Source organism: Lepus europaeus, chromosome 7 (genome assembly GCF_033115175.1).
Source record: "Lepus europaeus isolate LE1 chromosome 7, mLepTim1.pri, whole genome shotgun sequence".
Classification (NCBI taxonomy): Eukaryota; Metazoa; Chordata; class Mammalia; order Lagomorpha; family Leporidae; genus Lepus; species Lepus europaeus.
The window spans coordinates 99,026,761-99,046,237 of NC_084833.1; the positions used below are offsets into that span (position 1 = coordinate 99,026,761).

The 19,477-nt window shown below is 39.5% G+C and overlaps 1 protein-coding gene across 5 annotated transcripts in view; it reads right to left on the minus strand.

Annotated features, from left to right (window-relative positions):
• ARHGAP20 (Rho GTPase activating protein 20) overlaps window positions 1-19,477 on the minus strand; it is a 140,242-nt gene that overhangs the window by 14,093 nt on the left and 106,672 nt on the right. For all 5 annotated transcript variants that reach the window (XM_062196982.1, XM_062196978.1, XM_062196980.1 and 2 more), the window contains 3 exons: window positions 16,250-16,438; window positions 7,526-7,704; window positions 5,978-6,139 (listed from right to left, as the gene is read on the minus strand). In XM_062196982.1, coding sequence (XP_062052966.1) covers window positions 5,978-6,139; window positions 7,526-7,704; window positions 16,250-16,438 — 530 coding nt within the window. The remainder of the gene's footprint in view (window positions 1-5,977; window positions 6,140-7,525; window positions 7,705-16,249; window positions 16,439-19,477) is intronic.

The window sequence follows — 19,477 nt, forward strand, 5'->3', positions numbered from 1 at the left end:
TGCAGGATTAAACATGAACTTTTCCTCAAAGGTCTGAGGGATCAAAGTAACAGTGTCTGAGGCAATTTTCATCCAATTATAGTCTGAAAAGTTAAACTTATATTTAAGAGAAGCCAGCATAAGTGAAAAATTAAAGGAAAACTTAAGTACTACTTCAAAATAGTCTTAAAGACAAGAAAGCTATGTATTAATTTTAAAAAAAGAAACAAAGCTCAAAAACTCTTGGCAAAAATTATCTCCTTTCCTGAAATCACTTGGGAGGAACATGAGAGTAAGATAGTAAACATGGTGATAAAATTCAGTTACTTGGTACCCACTTAAGCAGAATCTTCAGTCATTTGTGTAAGTTTTTTTCTTTTCTTTTTGCACAAATAATATTGCTGCATTTTGAGACATATTTAACTCTTCTAGAATCATACTTCTTTGCAGTAGGCCTCCACAATTTAGCATGAAATTATAAAAAGTGTGGCTCCATAAAGAATAGCATAGTATGGAAATATTTCTAAAACAGGCTTTACCTTTTTAAAAAAAATGAAGAGAAAACCTAATTAAATAAAAATCACTAATATATCTATATTGAAATCCACCACTGAAGAGCAATCACAAACCCTGGACAAAACAGATTTGCTAACTCCAGCTCAAGCTCTCCAGTTCTCTGGTGTGATATCCTAATGCCAAAAGGTTTAGGGTTTCTTTTTTTTTTTTTTTTTTTTAACTTTTATTTAATGAATATAAACTTCCAGTGTACAGCTCATGGATTACAATGGCTTCCCCCTCCCACAACCTCCCTCCCACCCACAACCCTCCCCTCTCCCGCTCCCTCTCCCCTTCCATTCACATCAAGATTCATTTTCAATTCTCTTTATATACAGAAGATCAATTTAGTATAAAGATTTCAACAGTTTGCACCCACATAGAAACACAAAGTGAAACATACTGTTTGAGTACTAGTTATAGCATTAAATCAAAATGTATAGTACATTAAGGACAGAAATCCCACATGAGGAGCAAGTGCACAGTGGCTCTTGTTGTTGACCCAACAAACCGACATTCTAGTTTATGGCCCCAGTAACCACCCCTAGGCTGTCGTCATGAGTTGCCAAGGCTATGGAAGCCTTCCGAGTTCGCCGACTCTGATCATATTTAGACAAGGTCATAAAAGACAGAGTGAGGATAGTAACCAATGATCCTAAGAGTGGCATTTACCAGGTTTGAACAATTATACAGCATTAAGTGGGGAAGAGGACCATCAGTACACACAGGTTGGGAGTAGAGCCATTGGTGGTAGAGTAGAGGTTATGATTACAAAGGAATGAGGCCCAAGTGCTCTAGACAGGGTCTAGAACAAAGGACAGAGTCATTATTAGAGGAGCTAAAAAAGGTGCTAAGCTACAATTAAGTTTTCTGATTGAGAGGCAAATAGAACCTGATAGAAGGGGCTTGATAATAATCTGTTGGGCTTTAGGCCTTGTAAGTTAAGAGGCCCAGACCTGTCCATCTCTTCACATGGGGTACATCCTAAGGGAGGTGTGAACCTCCTAGGGGAAGGCACTCTGTTGACTTTCATTACTTAGCTGGCCTGGGAGGAGAGCTGGCCAGGTAAAGGCAGGGGGCATCTCTAACAAGAAATTTACAGTTCTGCCTGCAACGTTGCTGACCCTACTTGACCATCCCCTCAGCTGCAGTGGTCACATTGGAAGTTGGGCTGAGTGAAGGGCTTTTCAGCTTAGAGCCAATAAGATCTGTGGCTCTGACCTGGGCATCCTTTGACTCCAGGGCAGGTCCATTTCCAGTGATCCAACTCTTGGCAGAGCTGCCAGGGCTCTTCACAAGCTGACTTCTGCTGAAGCCCAGGCTTACCTCATGGAAAGCCACTGCAGTGGACTGGCCTGTTGGGTCTCCCTGAGGGCAGATCACTGTCCAGATCAGCCATTAATAGGCCTGCCACCCATTGCTTCTGACGCCGAGCTTTCTTTTCCTCCTGGTTTGTGTTAAAGCAGACCAGAGGATGCAAGTCAAGAGAGTGCCCGTTTCCCATCTCTAATCTTCGGTGGCCTGAACTACAAGTCTATAGTCACAGGCATGTTCTGTAGTCGTTTTTCTAAGGTAGACAATGCCCATGAGGAAAATTATATTCTCACTTTAAAACTTTCTTTCCCTTTTGTCTGAAAGGGAGGTTTTTTTCTACTTACTGTATACTTCGGTGATGGCGAAGTGAATCTAGCTATGAGATTATTATTTGAGTTCTTATTTTGGCTATGCTATTACAGAAAAATGTTAGCCATCTCTTTTATAAGGTCTAAAGATTAAATTGTGCGTCCTACAGATTCCTTCATAATAGAATTAGTTTCCTACCTTGAAGAGAATAGAGAAATGAAAGAACAAGTTGGGCTTAGAATAGAGAAATGAGGGAGCAAGTCCTAGATCGCTTGCTGACAATAGCAATATCACATGAATACTTAGCAAACCGTTTCAACCATTAGATAACAACTTAAGAGAACATTTACCAGAAGGTCCAATGCCTTCTATAAATTTTAAGAATCATGTATTTGAAAACACCTCTTAAATATCTAACATGGTGTAGTTTGTTTAGCCAGTAAACTTAAGCACAACCATCTAAAATGCTTTTAGTTTCTTTCTACCAACACGTTTAAAACATATGATGCAGAGATTCAGGTCACACAAATTAAAATGTATCTTTGATTAATTTTAGCAGCTTAAATTTATGGACAATCTTATCTATAAGCCATTTAAAATAAAACTCTTAATAAAATTTCCCCATGTGGACATACAATATGTACACACATATAACATAGCATAATAGACCAATATAGCAATTTTAATAATAGCTTTTAAAATCTTTACTCTTTTTGTAGATTGCCAATTGATTTGAATTGCTTTTTGTTTTTAGATTACTTTAACACATTGCTTTAACAGAGCATCAGAGTTTAATTCTATGTCAAAGAGAAATTGAGCTTCCTGTGATCTTTTGCTGTGAGGTTTCCTTCCTTTACCTTCTTTCATATTGGTGACCATGTTTCTGTGTTTCTGTGTGTAACACATCTTTAAGCATCTTTTGCAGGGCAGGATGAGTGGCAACAAATTCTTTCAGTTTCTGTTTGCTATGAAAAGTCTTAATTTCACCTTCATTCACAAATGAGAGCTTTGCAGGATATAATATTCTGGGCTGGCAGTTTTTCTCTCTTAGTACCTGGGCTATATCTCGCCATTCCCTTCTAGCTTGTAGGGTTTCTGATGAGAAGTCTGCTGTGAGTCTAATTGGAGATCCTCTGAGAGTAATCTGACGTTTCTCTCTTGCACCTTTTAGAATCTTTTCTTTATGTTTCACTGTGGTGAGTTTGATTACAATGTGTCGTGGTGAGGATCTCTTTAGGTCATGTTTATTAGGGGTTCTATAAGCTTCCTGTACTAAGATGCCTCTGTCCTTCTCCAAACCTGGGAAATTTTCTGCTAGTATCTCACTAAAAAGGCCTTCTAATCCTTTCTTCCTCTCCATGCCTTCAGGAACTCCTAGAACCCGAATATTAGGTTTTTTAAGAGTATCCTGTAGATTCCCGACAATATTTTTTAGATTTCTAATTTCTTCTTCTTTTCTTTGGTTTGCCTGTTTCCTTTCCTGTTCTCTGTCTTCTAAGTCCGATATTCTCTCTTCTGCTTTGCCCATTCTGTTTTTAAGGCTCTCTAATGTGTTTGTCATTTGATCTATTGAGTTCTTCATTTCATTGTGGTTTTTTGTCACTATCACAGTTTCATGTTCAACTAGTTGTTTCATTTCATTTTGATTCCTCCTTAATATTTCATTTTCACGAGAGAGATTTTCTATCTTGTCCACTAAGGATTTCTGTAGTTCAAGAATTTGTTTTTGAGAACTTCTTAATGTTCTTATCAATTTTTTGAGATCCGCTTCTTGCATTTCTTCTGTTTCATCATCTTCATAATCTTGCATTGGGGTGTCTTTTTCATTTGGGGGCCTCATAGTGTCTTCCTTGTTCTTGTTACCTCGGTTTTTGCGTTTGTTGTATGGCATGTTGGAGATATTTGGTTTCTTCACTGTGGTGTTTTTTCTTGTTACACTATGGCTCTATATTAAGTGGACTGTCTGCTTTCGGTGGAGCCTTAGAGGCTTGAGATAAGTGTGGACTGAGAGCTGTGTTTGGTTCCTCAGGGCTGAGGGTGTGTCAAAGATGACACTCCCAGGTTAGGCGTGGTAGAATCTCTCTCTTTTTTGATTCAAAAGGGAAGTAATTCCGCACAGCTGAATGTAATTGGAGGTAGTTAGCAGGCAAATGATATACCCACAGGAGCCAGAGATTAGAAGCTCTTTCCCAAGGACCACACAGGGAATCTCTGCTGCCCTCAGTGTGGGCTCCAATTCTCCTGCAATCTCCCACTGGGTTGCCAAGTTAGATCCTAATCTCCTGTTATTTCACCCCTCCCCCCAGAGTCAGGTTTTTCTGCTAGGCTCAGGGCTGGTGCAGACCTGAGGTCGCCCTGCTTATGACGTATGTCCAAAATGGCGCCTGCTCTTTGTCTTGCTCGCCTTTGAGGGGTGAGTGGAGGGAGAGAAACTCGTGTCCGTATCGGTCACTTTTTTTCTTTTTTTCCTATCTCTCTTCTAGTTAGCCTGGTGAACTTTTCCCCATGGAGTTTCAAGCCTTGTTCCCTCTAGTCTCCTCTTTCTGCTTGCCTGCTGGTGTCTCGGGCTATGGAGGTTTGGCTCACCTCGCGTTCCAGTGCTGGTGCGTTGAGTCTGCCGCTGGTGTCCCGAACTTGGGCTCCCACGCTCTCCACGCAAGTCCACTGTGAATCACTAGTTCCGGAAGAGTTTCCGCTGCTGTTTCTTCCCCTACTCTTCCTTGACCCTGCAGTATCTCCACTTTTATTAACCTGTGTGTCTTGCTGAACTATCAATGTGCTCCCTTCCTATTCCGCCATCTTGCCGCTCAGGTTTAGGGTTTCAAAGCAGACATGGTCCATCTACCAAGAAACACTTGTTTGTTCATAAAGTCATGAAGTAAGATTCTACAAGTTGTTGGTCCTTCAGGTGGAACAGGGGTATGGGAGTCTTCTTTGCCATGTTTCCCCTTCCCCTCCTCCTCTGACCTTTTTTTTTTTTTTAATGCTTCAGGCCCTGGGATACAAGTTGGGCCTTATCTCTATTCCTGGTTCCAAAATTAGGAGTTGGGAGCCTCAGGCAGGTCTGCAGAAGCTAATGCTGGAATTAAAATCTCTGCTTGAAGTTGATTTTTATTTTAGGTTTTCCAAAAATGCAGGGCATTTCCAAGAATGTGGGGAAGAAAACATTTTAGAAAAACTAACTTACAGATGTGACGTAAGTAAGCATGGGTGAAGGGTGAAAACCATAAAGAATGACAAGTATGGTGAAGGTGAAGGAAGGTCCCACAGCAGGAATCATTCCTACTCTACTTTTGAAGTAGAAGGCTTAGGGGCCAAGGGAAGGAATATCTGTGGGAATGATAATGAAATGCATGGCATTTTTGGCCTCAGCAATTTTTTGTTCCAGTTGTAAAATAGATGGCTTGTCTATTATGATAAACTTCTATAATTATTTTCCAGAGTTCAAAAAAGTTCATTTTTGAAAACTTTACCTTCATTAGGAATGCAATAGGATGAAAAAATCATAAGTATGATGTTTGTGTTAGTAGAAATGCTGTGTGATTTAATTGAATTTTACTTTTGTGAATGGAGTAGAAGTTGCGATGACAAATTAGTGTGGACTGAAAAAAATTTAGGAAGCATAGCTCACATATCATATTAGTAGTAACTTAAAATGTCCAGTGTTGACTCTGTGAAATTATTTTTTCATATTTTGATTCTAAATCTATTATGAATCTTTGAAAACAAAATAATGCTCATGATGAAACACAAATCATACAACAAATCCTTTACCTTGCCCCACAACTATACCTTGGGGTGAAGAGAGAATGTTTCCTACCTTTAAGACCGATGCTATCACAAAAACAGATTCACAGTCTAGGTGTACTTGGGCTCCAGAATTGAGTTTCTCTTTTAACTCTCTGCAGGATTTCACATTGGCAGACTGCCTGAAGATGCCTTTTGTGAAGGGTCCTTTTTGATTCAGAAAAAGCAGCATATCCTATGAGAAAGTAAAGGGGAAAAAAACCAAAATGGCACTTTTCACATTCAAGCAAGAGAGTATACATTTTGGCTGCCAGGGGCTGGAGGCTGCTTGAGGGAGAGCACTGAAGGAGTACAAATGAATCGATGACCAGAAAGATTAGTCATTTTTGGGGAGCAAACATTATGAGGCAAGAGGGGTGGTGTGGAATAAGGCAGATGTTGGTGAAAGGCTATAAAATTTCAGTTAAGTAGGAGCAGTAAGCTTAGGTAAACTATTATATAACATGGTGGCTACAGTTAATAACGAGGTGATATATTCTTAAAAATTGCTAAGCGTATATTTTAATTGTTCAATTTTGCTGGTCCTCTGCAGTGAACGAAGCGAATGGGCCTGGTGACATGCAATCCATGTCAGACCTGAAACTGAGTTATGCTGTTTGACTTTGCAACCTTGGGTAAGGTCCTGAGGCATTTTGTTTTTTAATTTGAAAGCAGAGAGAGAGAGAGAGAGACAGACAGAGATCTTGCATCCACTTGAGTTCACTCCCCGAATGGCTAAAAGGGCTGGGGCTGGGCCAAGGCTGAAGCCAAGAGCCAGGTACTCCATCTAGATCTCCCACTTCTGGGGCAAGGGCCCAAGCACTGGGGCCATCTTCTGCTGCTTTCCCAGACACATTAGCAGGGAGCTGGATCAGAATTTCAGCAGCGGGGCTCTTACCAGTGCTCATATGGGATGCAGGCACTGCAGGCAGCCTAACTCCCTGTACCACAATGCCAGCCCATTTTTAACATTTGTAAAGTAAGGATGAGGATAACTACCCTCTGTTTGTTGTGAAGGATAAACAAAATAGCATAAATTGTCATATACCCAGTATAGTGCTGGAAGGATGCTAGATACTAACTAAAATGTTGCCTAACAGTGCTTATTTAATATAGCAGTTAGTGATGGTAAAATGTTAGTGGCTCTAATCTAATCGAAAGACAACTAACTGCCAGGGAATTTTATCTTTATGCTTGCACATTTTAAATACAAAGAAAGTTTATTAAACCTTGAAGAAGTATAAACATTGCGTAGTCTCTGCTGCTAGAGTGATAAAAGATGACTCTCAGAAAGATGTGGAATTCAAGAAAGGATTTGTGAGGAATGATGTGGATTCTCTGTCTGTAGAGCCAATTCTCATTCATGAGAGCACGCTGTGTGCCTCTTCCCTGGAACTTGTGGACTAAATTATCCATATTAAATCTCCCTTAGATAATAAAAATCTGATTTAGCTATTACATTATCTGAATAAAAAAATAGGATATCTGCAATTTTTCCATTTGGAGCCATATGTTATCACCCAGAGCTCTTTATTCCAAAAACCTCCTTTCCCATTAGCTTTTGGGCCAAAATGAGACTTACCAAGACAGGCTTGGGCAGATTGTCGTTCTCACAAATATTTGGCAGAGAAACTCCAAAGAGCTGCCCTGGCACAGGTGATGTTGGTGACATGGGCAAGCTGTCCAGATGAGTGCTAGAACCCCGCCAGAAGGCCCAGTTTATGATAGATCTTCTCCTTTTAAATGTCTTCTGACCTGAATCTAAAGAAAAGATAATTAGAAAACCTAGTTCAATTCATGAAACTTCATCAATTCATTTTTTAAAAAAAATTTTTTTATTTGACAGGTAGAGTCATAGACAGTGAGAGAGAGACAAAGGTCTTCCTTCTGTTGGTTTACTCCCCAAATGGCCGCTACGGCCGGCACTGTGCCGATCCGAAGCCAGCAGCTAGGTGCTTCCTCCTGGTCTCCCATGCGGGTGCAGGGGCCCAAGCAATTGGGCCACCCTCTACTGCCCTCCTGGGCCACAGCAGAGAGCTGAACTGGAAGAGGAGCAACCAGGACTAGAACCTGGAGCCCATATAGGATGCTGGTGCCGCAGGCGGAGGGTTAACCAAGTGAGCCACGGTGACGGCCCCATCAATTCATGTTTGTTACTATGGTTCAAAGAGAAAAAGTACTTACTACAGATGAGGTCCTTTTTTTAATCAACAATTCAACCTATGAAATTAACTTTTGGGACTACTGGTTAATGTACTTCAGTGTTGGCACTAAATTTTCAGTTTGTCTGCCTCACAAATAATAGGGAAGGAGACAGAAAACAAATGAACATGAAATTTCACGTGATGGTTGATTAACTCTCCACATGGCTACAGCATTTGGGCTGGGCTGAGGTTGAAGCTAAGCACTGGGAACTCAATCCAGGTCTCCTAAGTAGGTGGCAGGAATCCAACTGAGCTATCAGCTGACTTTCTGGGGTCTGCATTACCAGGAAGCTGACATCATGGGCTGGGGCTGACACTCCAACCTAAGTACTCCAATATGGAAGGGGGACATCTTTACTGGTGTCTTAATTGCTAGGCCAAACACTCACCCTAGCATTACATTTTCAATGGAGAAAGAAAGATTCCCTTATTTAACTGTAACAAATTAATGCAAAAAGTGCTTCATATCAGTATATGTATTTTTCCATTTGAAAGATGAGACCAAGCATACAAAAAAGCTAAATATTGAAGGAGACCACAATTAAATAAGAAACAGCAAAGTAGGGAGATGGTAGAAGAAGAGATGAAGTGGATTGAAATGTGTCTCAAGTTGTTCCCCAGAGACAAAGAATGATTTGTTACCTGATGCTCACTGTACTACTGAGAACAGAGACAGGAAGCTAATGTTCTACAATTTTTTTCCTCTTTCTTTGTAACTGCAAAGATGTATGTTGAAGGCAGCATGGATGGACACAAACATGAATGAGACTTGCCCTTGCTATGGTAAGTTCAAAACCTAACAGGGACTAAGACTGGAGGTAGTGGTGGTCGTGGGGGGAAGCAAGTATATTAATAAATGTCATAATGCAGGAACAAAGTACTGGAGACACTCAGAGGTATATCATTTTTATGTAGTACAGTGGCAGGGGTGTTTGCATTTGATTTGGGTTTTGAATGAACAAGATTTCAACAGAAGGCCATCTACCATGGTGCCTTGTACCTAGTAAATAATACTTACTGAACAGTTGAAACTGATGGTGGATTTAAATGAAAAAAAGTAGAGTGAAAAAAAAAAAGCAGAAATGTTAACAGTGAGTTATAATCTTATGATAATCTAGTCATACCATTTTTTTGTGCTGTGTCTAATTTTAACATGAAAGTTAATGAGTTTGAACATGATTTGATAGAGAAAATGTTCTTCAAGGTTCCATTTGTAAAGGCGGCTGGTCCTGCTGCCATCTCCTCCCAAAACAAACACATGGATAATAACTATAAACCTTGGACAAATAAACCCAAGTAAAACCACCTGGAGGCACTGAAGAGAGGCCAAAAGAAGGTGGGTATTGGTGGTAAAAGTGTCACATCTGGAAAAAGGGAATGGCATGCACTGCCTGCGTTTTCTATTCTTTTCCTCAAGCTTTTAGCCTGAGGACAGGCAGTAGCAGTAACTGAAATTTAGAGAGAAAGCTGTACTCTTACTGGCTTGAAAACCAAGAGAACAGAGAGGATGGAAATTGAATGGAGAAAACCTAACAGTGGGAGCCCCAAATATTGTAAATAAATTCTGCCCAAATCTGATTTGTGGAGTGGATTCAAAATAGCTTCAAAAAAGATTTGAGGAGCCTTCATAGCCAGGCTGTTCCCACTGTTGGTTTGACTCCATCTTCTCCAGGGGAGCGTATGGGAATCAGTTATTAAACTCTGGCTGCACGGCAGTATTTCCAGTGACACTCAACCAAGCTCCTAAGCACGATGGGTTGCTCCTGACCTCTGCTGATAATGGAATGCCAAGAGCATAGATCTTCCACTGTTCTGTATTGTCAAAAGCTAATTTAAAAGAAGTCTTATTTTTATTGCCTCAGGATCATGTACTTAAGCAAATATTAGACAAGCCAAGTTATGGAAGGAAAGTGAATAAGGAGTTTTTTACCAAATGGCCTAAGACAGTCACCTACAAGTCACCACTGTACACACTCAGGTGCGTAAAGTTTTCTGACTCTGAGTTAGGAGCCTCATTATACTCCTGGTTCAGACACTTACTTGGACAAGTTACCTAAACTCTCCTCCCAATCCCTCTAGGGCTTACTGAGAGGATCATATAGGATAATGTATGAAGAGCATGACTTTGCCCATCCTGTGGGTCACAGTGCTCCTGATTAAAGCTGCCAAGATACCAATCTGCTCCCAACAGAGAGGCCCTCCCCTCCATCCCACTCTCTATCCTGTTTGCCAGACTTGAGGAGATAAACGGACACCAAGGAACACCACTGCTCTGTGCAACTGATGTATTCTCTTCCTGTCCTAACATCCTTGATCCCCACCATCTTAGAAAATGAAACTAAACGCTCTGGAATTCAAGAAGGGGTTCTTGTATGTTTAGCAATGTCAACCTGTGCACATATTAGTTTAATATACATGAATGTATATTTTGAGGAGTTGTAGTTAGTCTGGTTTGCTCACATTTATACTGGCTTTATTGTTCCTAAAACTATCAGATTTGGTTTAGCTTTCACAAACTTAAGAATGCTCTATCCATGATTTATATATCCAGCTATACTATGAGTGTAGACATAAGATGGAGTTGAAATTGAATCCTTTATCATAAATACTTTCAGCTGTAGCCATGCCTTTTGTTATGCAAAGCATTCAATCTGAGAATTCAGGTTCCCTCTGGGCTTGAGAGAAAAAAATTTCATTAAAGTTTACTTTCTTGCAGAGCTTTTAATGCATAGCTCTGGCTTTCTAAATGTCACAGGCTAATGAAAACACATACTATTGCTGTAAAAAAAAAAAAAGGGGTGATGTAAATATAAAGCAAACTAAATTTAGTAGGTATAGCTTTCCTAAATAACCCTGGCAGAATTCATTTTCACGTTTAAATTAGGGAACTGAATATTAAAAATTGCAATTCTTGAAAGTACAGAATGATACTTACAACACTTCAACTGGAAATTCTATTCTGGCCTCCATCTACCCAAATTATAGCCCCCTCCCCCACAAGGGCAGTGAACATACATTGGTGAACAGTTCAGCTGCACTTCAGTTTTGCATCTTAACCAGATGTGGAACACTGTGGGCACAGAACTGCAGCCTGGATGTGGAAACCCCAACAGCTCAGAATAATCCCTCTTTACTCCAGACTCTCATATACAAATCAAAGTTTTCCATACTAGGTGCGATGCTCATTTAACCTCTGCTCTATACCCTGAGGATGAATTCCCAGGCCTTAAGATGCTAACAGTCTAAACAAAACGTGTATAAAATGCTCTGGGAACAGGAAGGGGCAATCACTTTCCTGACTAAACATATTTCCTTTAAGTGATATCTGAGGTCAAATCTTTAAATGTCTGTGTCCTGAACCCTGAATTTAGGGACCAACCACCCCAAAGACAAAGTTACAGGGCTCTAAGTCTCAGAGACGGCTGGTAGAGAGACTGAGTGCTACTCTACTTTCATTTTCTGCCTCCATGCTGAGGCAGAAGAACAATAAGGTTATCTAGTTAACAGGATTATTTTCTTCAACTAGAGGAATCTTTCTCAGAAAGGGAGACAACAGAATTTTGTCTAATTATGGCCAATTTTATTGAGGTGGCTTAAAAATACAATTATTCTCAGCTACTGCTCTAATAGAAATGATTTTCTTTTATTCTCTAAGCCTAGAAACAGTATCTGGTTTTCACAAAAGAGGCTATGCAAATATCCATTCTGTAAGACTAAGCAATTTAAGAATCTATGTTTTGTATGGATTTGAACTACACAGGCCACAGAGTCTGATGGACTCTAACAAGTGGTACTTGGTAAGTAAGATCACATTCTATATTTTTATAATATATGCTGAAAAAGAATATTGGCTTTTTTTCAATTGAAACACTAGGGAAAGAGTAAAACCAATTCTTGTTCTTAAATTTTGATTTATATTAGGAACAAGCTGGAGCAGATTTTGATCTTTATATGGTTATATTTTCTACAAACCAATGATGCTATGGGAGAACTGAAAACAATGTCCACAGTGGCATTTTTCCTTTAAATTAGAGTCCCCATGAACAGTAACAGAAGCCGGGACGGGGGGTGGGGGATGCTGACAATAAGACAACAACCATGTAAAGTGAACTCCAATTCACGAAGTTGGTGCTAACACGTCTACGTAACAGTGAGCTTTAGTGACAAGAGCAGGAATTTAAAGACAAGAAGATGTGTGCTGAAGTTTGTTTCACTGCTTCATGATGCTGGAGGTAGTTTGAGTCCATAGTAAGAGATGCATTCTGGTTTTTGATAAGTCATGGTTATTGAAATTAGCTATGTGGGAGCAAACTGTTGAAATCTTTACTTAATATATACTAAACTGATCTTCTGTATATAAAGAGAATTGAAAATGAATCTTGATGTGAATAGAAGGGGAGGGTTGCGGGTGGGAGGGAAGTTACGGGGTGGTGGAAGCCATTGTAATCCATAAGCTGTACTTTGGAAATTTATATTCATTAAATAAAAGTTAATTAAACAGTATTGCTAATTTCTTTTTTTTATTTATCCAAGAAGTCAATGTTGAGTGTGTAGCAGCTAAAGAGTTAGCTTTGAATTGTCTGCATGGAACAATTAAAGGTGAGAATATTTTCAAAGATTTTGAGAAAACAGTAATTCAGTATTACCTGAAATGGAATCTGCTAAGATGTGTTGTATTTGATGGTGATGAAAATGTACAGAGCAGAGAAAGGTATTAATTTGACAAGTTTACAAAGCTTTGGGAAATGCAGTGTTTTAAGGCTATGGTTATTCATTGTATTGCACTGATCAGTGGTACAACAGTGTCAACAGTGAACTTCATTTACTCTGAGGGGCTTCATCGTTCTTAATCTTGTGAATTTTTATCAGAAATAGAAGCGAAACATTAGCCTATCTTGTGTTATCACATAGTACTCCAATGGCTGAATAGTGATAAAGTTTTTCAGTGATAACCTGAATTTAGGGCCAAGATTGGACTTCCTTTGGATGAGACCAGCCTTCAACTACCAATAGACACTGAATGGCTCTGGAAATTAATGTTTGCTGTAGATTTGATGTTTCTTAATGAATTCAACCTAAAATTACAAGGCAAAACAATACAAATAAAACTTTCACTGTGTTAAAGTCTAACTGCGTTAATACACATCTCATCCTGTCAAAAGTTAAAACAAGAACTCTATTCCTAAACCAATTTGCAGCAAATATTCTGAGTTCAACCTACAGTCCTAGCAGTGTCATACCAATCTCAATGCAAGAGCAAAGGAAATTACCTTAACTTTTCAATTGAGGAGCTTCTACCTAATCTTCAGCTGAAAGTGATTAATCTGCAATGAAAAGATATACTGAAAAGGCAAACGCCAAGACAAGAATCTAACAAAATTTTGCAAATGCCATCCAAGAGAGGAATATGTTCAATTAAAATTATCTGCTTGTAGCACATCAGTATATGGCAGTACCTTTCTGTGTGAAAAGATATTTTCAAAGATGAAATATAGAAATCTCATTGCAGACCAGAACATTTGCAATCAGTTTTGATCAGATCAGTAATTTTTTTTGTCCCTCTGAAAGAATTATTACAAATTATTCAATTATTTATTGTTTTAAATTCCATCAATAAATTGTATGGAAATTTGTTTTTTTATGACATGAAAATTGACATAATATCCTTGATTTTTTTGCACTGACCTGAAAATTTTACTATACAGCTCCTTAAGGAAAAAGTGTACTAACTCCTGATTTAAGTCAGTGGTTTCCAAAGCATATGTTCACCAAAATCTTCTGTGGCTTAAAAATATTTAAGTGGTTCAACTATAATTAATAAGTTGCATAAGTGATTCTGATACTCAGTTAGGTTTTGGAACCACTGGTCTACAGTTACTCCATCCCTGGTCCTATTCACCATGAATCACCTACTACTAGAACAACTGTTATCCTTACCTCAGAGAAAAACTAAGCAGAAGATGCCTACAATTGAACTGAGTACATTACTGGCAAAATTAGGTGAAACCCTCAGGGCACTTGACTGCCTATTAGTGAAATTAAATAAAATTGATAAAGGATCCAGAGAATTAGTTTAGAAGAGTAGAATATTACTCTCCTCAGCAGAGTTATAGGGAATGATAGACTGATTAAGCAATTCATTAATATCTGAATTAGCTAACTCAACAAGTACTGAGTACGTATGCTATCACTGTGCCAGGTGCTGGGGACACAGAGATGAACAAAAGAAATGAAAATCTATGCCTTCATGGAGCTCACATTTTAGAGAATAAAAAACCATGATCTGTATATAGCACCCTTCAAAATGGCAGAGTTGTGAGCAAATAGACTTACAACCCCATAACTCAATTACCATTATAGGAGATGACTAATAAAAATTCAAACTACCTTTGTTTGACAGAGGAGGGAGCCTTTGATGACTTACCAGCTAGGCGATCATCAGAAAGTGACAGGACAGGGTGTGTATATAGAGATGTAAATGATATGGCTGGTTCAAGGAGCTGGAACATGCCTTAATGAAACATAATTACGATGGTCCAGCCAGTATGGAGTGCTCATTTGGGGTTGGTTATTAAGGATCACAAACTTTCCTGATGCCATAGGATTTCATTTAATAGTACTTAGAATTCACCTAGAGATAGAATTTTACTAGGAATATAGGAGAGTACGAAGGAGACTGACAGGAGCTGTGGTTTTCAGCAAGATGGAATCTCATCATAATCCTGAAATTTTCAAGTTGGATAGGGAGCTAATGGATGAATAAAGCAGTATGAGACAGAAGAAATCCAGGCTTCCAGAGACAAAAAATAAAATGAACAAATAGTAGTTGAAGAGAAGAGGGCAGTTCAAGTATTTTTGCCTAACAAGCTGTCAGTCTTGAATCAATGGATTGAACAGGAAATAAGTTTAATGCTGGTGTTGCACTTATTTCAGAAACTAAAGTGGTTTTAGTGTGGAAATTATAAATTAAACAATTTTAAATGCATTGGAGGAGGTTCTGTTTAAAGGGATACTGATCTGTATGAACATCTAAAGCAAAAAAAAAAAAATCTGAATCTTTGCAATGAATGATTTGTCTGTTTTCTCTAAGTCTGGATGGCTGGTCTCAAAGAAGGGTCATTCTGCAGTGAAGGTAGAAAAGGTATGAGGTACTCTTATTAATAGATGAAGAATTTCATCTGGCAGTAAGACGATGCTAATAATCTGTCATTTGCCAGGAAGGTCCATGATGCCATCCGTTTAAACTTCTTATTACTCTTCGGGCCTGAGTTTGCTTATCTGCAAAAGGCAATGCCACTGGTGCATCTGATCCCCTTAACTAGTTTACTCTGATAACGACAGTTACAGAAGTTCATCATTAGTTTTCTACTATCCCACTCAGTTTTTGGTAGCCATTGTCTTCTGTCTCTTATAAAATCTTAATTTCAGATAGAGAGCTTAAACTTCAGTAGGGTAAATTATGTTGTACGTTGCTTTTCATTCTAGTCTTTACTATGGGATGGTTAAGAGACATTGGAGTTCAAAGGGGATTTATATGAGCTCAGTAGGCTAAGGAGAGACTTATGTAGATGAGGCTACTCCAAAAAGTTAGCAGAAAATGGAATTAAGTTTATTTTGGCATAATTCTTAAAAGACCCATGCATTTTTTTTTCAATAAATATTTTCTGTGAACTTTCTGAATACCCCCCCTGTATTTATCACTATCACCATCTAGGTACAGCATCACAGTCTTCTGAGAGCCAAGCTTTTTATAATGTAACCACTTGGAGGAACACACAGTACAGTGTTAAGAGTGCAAAGAGGGCACTGACACAGCTGCACCATTGCCTGGTGTCCTACTTTGCAGTGCATAACCTTATGCCTAAGGTTAAAGGGGAAAGAATAGTGAAAAGAAGAGACAGACTGTATTGCTACAAGCTGCTGGTTAAAATCTAGTCATGCCTCCTGCTCATTTATAATTTAGAAAAACTCCATCTTTCCAACTGAAAGAGATTGTACGTTATCTGGCTGGAAGTTGGAGTTCTGCTTTTGTGCTAAATCTGTGGTCAGGAACGAAAACCTGTGCTGAGAGAAGGCTCTATGCAGGGGGAGAAGGAACTCACCACTAAGTTGCTGGGCTGCAGCCAGGCGGCTGGGCTTCAGGATGAACTGGCACTGCATCTCTCTGGGCAGCTGTTCCATGAGGAAGGGCTCTTGGAGGTTGGGGGTGGCAGCAGAGTCCTTTGATCCCTGTGTCAGGAGTGCAGTGTCTCGAAGATGGCTCATTTTAATTCCATAGGGATATTCATGTCCTGTGTATAAAAAAAACCTACAAGTAGACTTCAGGTAGACTATTACTATGAGCATGTATGCTACCAACTGGAGTAGACTCCTATTTACCCCTGCAACAACTTTAGATTAGGATCCTTCTGCTGACTGAAAGTTCACCGTGTATACTCCTGTAGCTCTACAGATCACTGCATTACGCAGGTGACCCTACCAAAGCAGTTTATTTTCATGGTGAGGGGAAGGAAAGCAGAGAGGAAAAATATCTTTCAAGAATTATTTGGGGGGCCAGCTTTGTGGCACAGCAGTTTACGTAGCACCTGTGATACCAGCTTCTTACTTGCGATCCAGCTTCCTGCCAATGCACCTGGGAAAGCAACAGAAGATGGTCCAACTGCTTGTTGGAGACCTGGATGAAGTTCCAGATTCCCGACTTTGGCGTGGCCCAGCCCTGGCCATTTGGGGAGTGAACAAGCAGGTGGAAGATTTCTCACTCTCTAACTCTGACTTTCAAAAACAAATGAACAAATCCTTTTTAAAAAAGGGTAGATATATTAATTGGAATATGTACATTAGTTTTTGAGCAACCTAATGATTTTTCCTATGTCTTCATATATGAATATTTAAATATATTGTAATTTCTCTTTTGACACTACCTAGAACTGTAAATATTCAGCAAATTCATGTTCTGATTCAAGTACATAATTTAAATTATTGGCCTATCTGACACAAATGTTATACATATCAAATAAGTAAACATTAGTGGTTAATTTCACTATTGGGGCAAAGGACTATATATGTAAAGCGTCACTATCACTACTATGTAACATGTCTGTCTGAAAAAGACATCTTTCATTCTGCAATTAGAATTACTCAAGAGCACTGGGACTGGCTTGATTTATGCTTCCCTCCACTGCTGTCCTCTAAAATTGGTGTTCATAGGCACTAATCAGAAGGAGACTGCTGGGGATTAGAAACAGATGCAGAAAGGAATTTATAAACCAGAAAAACTAAATCCTGGACATCTGACTGCAACATGATTTTTGCTTTTTGTACTGTAAGTAATTGCATCCTCTCACTATAATCTTTAAATAATATTGTGCCATGGATTTTTTTTTAAGTACAGAAAGTTAAGCAGTTAAGATGCCCACATCCCGTGTTGGAGTGTCTAGGTTTGTGTCCCAGCTCCAGCTCTCAATTCCAGCTGTTTCTCCATGCACACCCTGGGAGTGATGGGTATCCACTTGAGAGATCTCAGCTGAGTTTCTCCTTGCTGGCTCCAGCCTAGTTCTGGCCGTAGCAAGCTTCTGGGGGCGAGGGCAGTGAATCAGAGTATTGCAGCTCTATCTTTCAAATTTAATATGCATTTAATTCTTGTGTGTCTATTTAAATGTACACATATAAATACAGAGACATTAATATATACAATTAAGAATTGCTGCTAAATCATGGGACAATCATGTCTCATGCTAGTAATTCAGCATGGAGCTGTTCTAAGACTAAATGTTATCATGCAGCTAGTTTTAAATAAATATTAAACCAATTACTTTATTTGATTTTTAATGACAACTTTAATACTTGCCCAATGACTTTTACAAAAAGGACATTACAAAATCTGAAACCCATTCAACTTTATCCTTAGCTCTGAGCATGATCACTTTTTTTTTTTAATTTATTTATTTGAAAGGTAGAGTGACAGGGAGAGACAGAGATTTTTTTTTTTTAAAGATTTATTTATTTGAAAGAGTTACACAGAGAGAGGAGAGGCAGAGAGGTCTTCCATCCAATGGTTCACACCCCAATTGGCCACAACGGCCAGAGCTGAGCCTATCCGAAGCCAGGAGCCAGGAGCTTCTTCAGGGTCTCCCACATGTGTGCAGGGACCCAAGGACTTGGGCCATCTTCCACTGCTTTCCCAGGCCACAGCAGAGAGCTGGGTGTGAAGTGGAGCAGCTGGGTCTCAAACCGGTGCCCATATGGGATGCTGGAGCTTCAGGCCAGGGTGTTAACCCGCTGTGCCACAGTGCCAGCCCCCCTAAGTAAAAAAAAACTGAATTAAAAGGTAAGTTTAGGGGCTGGCATTGTGGTGTAGAGAGAATAAAGCTGCCTCCTGAGATGCCGGCTTCCTGGTATGGGCACTGGTTTATGTCCCGGATGCTCCACTTCTGATCCAGCTCCCTGCCACTCTGCTTGGGATGCCTGCATCCCATATTGGAGTGTTTTGTTTTGAGCCCCAGCTCTTCAGATTCAAATTCAGCTTCCAGCCAATGCATACCCTAGGAGACAGCAGAGGTTCAAGTGCTTGCTACCCACATAGGATACCTGGATTGAGTTCTGGGCTCCTGACTTTGGCCTGGCCTAACCCTGGCTGTCATAGGTATTTAAGAAGTAAACTATGGGGCCAGTGTTGTGGTGTAGCTGGTAAAGCCACCACCTGCAGCGCTGGAATCCCATAAGGGCACCGGTTCAAGCTTCTCTTCTGATCCAGCTCTCTGCTATGGCCTGGGGAAACAGAAGAGGGCCCAAGTGCTTGGGCCCCTGCACCCACGTGGGAAACCCGGAAGAAGCTCCTGGCTCCTGACTTCAGATTGGGTCAGCCCTGGCCATTGCGGCCATTTGGGGAGTGAACCAGAAGATGGAAGACCCCTCTCTCTGTCTCTCTCTCTCTCATTGTAACTCTACCTCTCAAATAAATAAAATCTTTAAAGAAAAAAATAAACCAGCAGATGGAAATTATCTGCCTTTCAAATAAAATAACTACTATTTTCTTTAAAATATTGCTCAGATTACTTGATGGAAATCTAAATTATAAAGCAGTGATCTCATAGATAAAGGAAAGGATAACCTGAAATAATGGATGTAATGTTTCTCACAATATTTGCCAGATAATAAGCATTTTGAAATAACGAGGTCATGAATACCACCACTGTCATCATTTCAAACTCTGCTACAGATGCTATCCCTTGTTTTAAGTGCTCTATTACTGTTCCCCATAATGAATGAAGCTATTGGTTAAGAAATGGTTTTCAACTCAATAATTTTAATACTGTGAGGTATAACATATT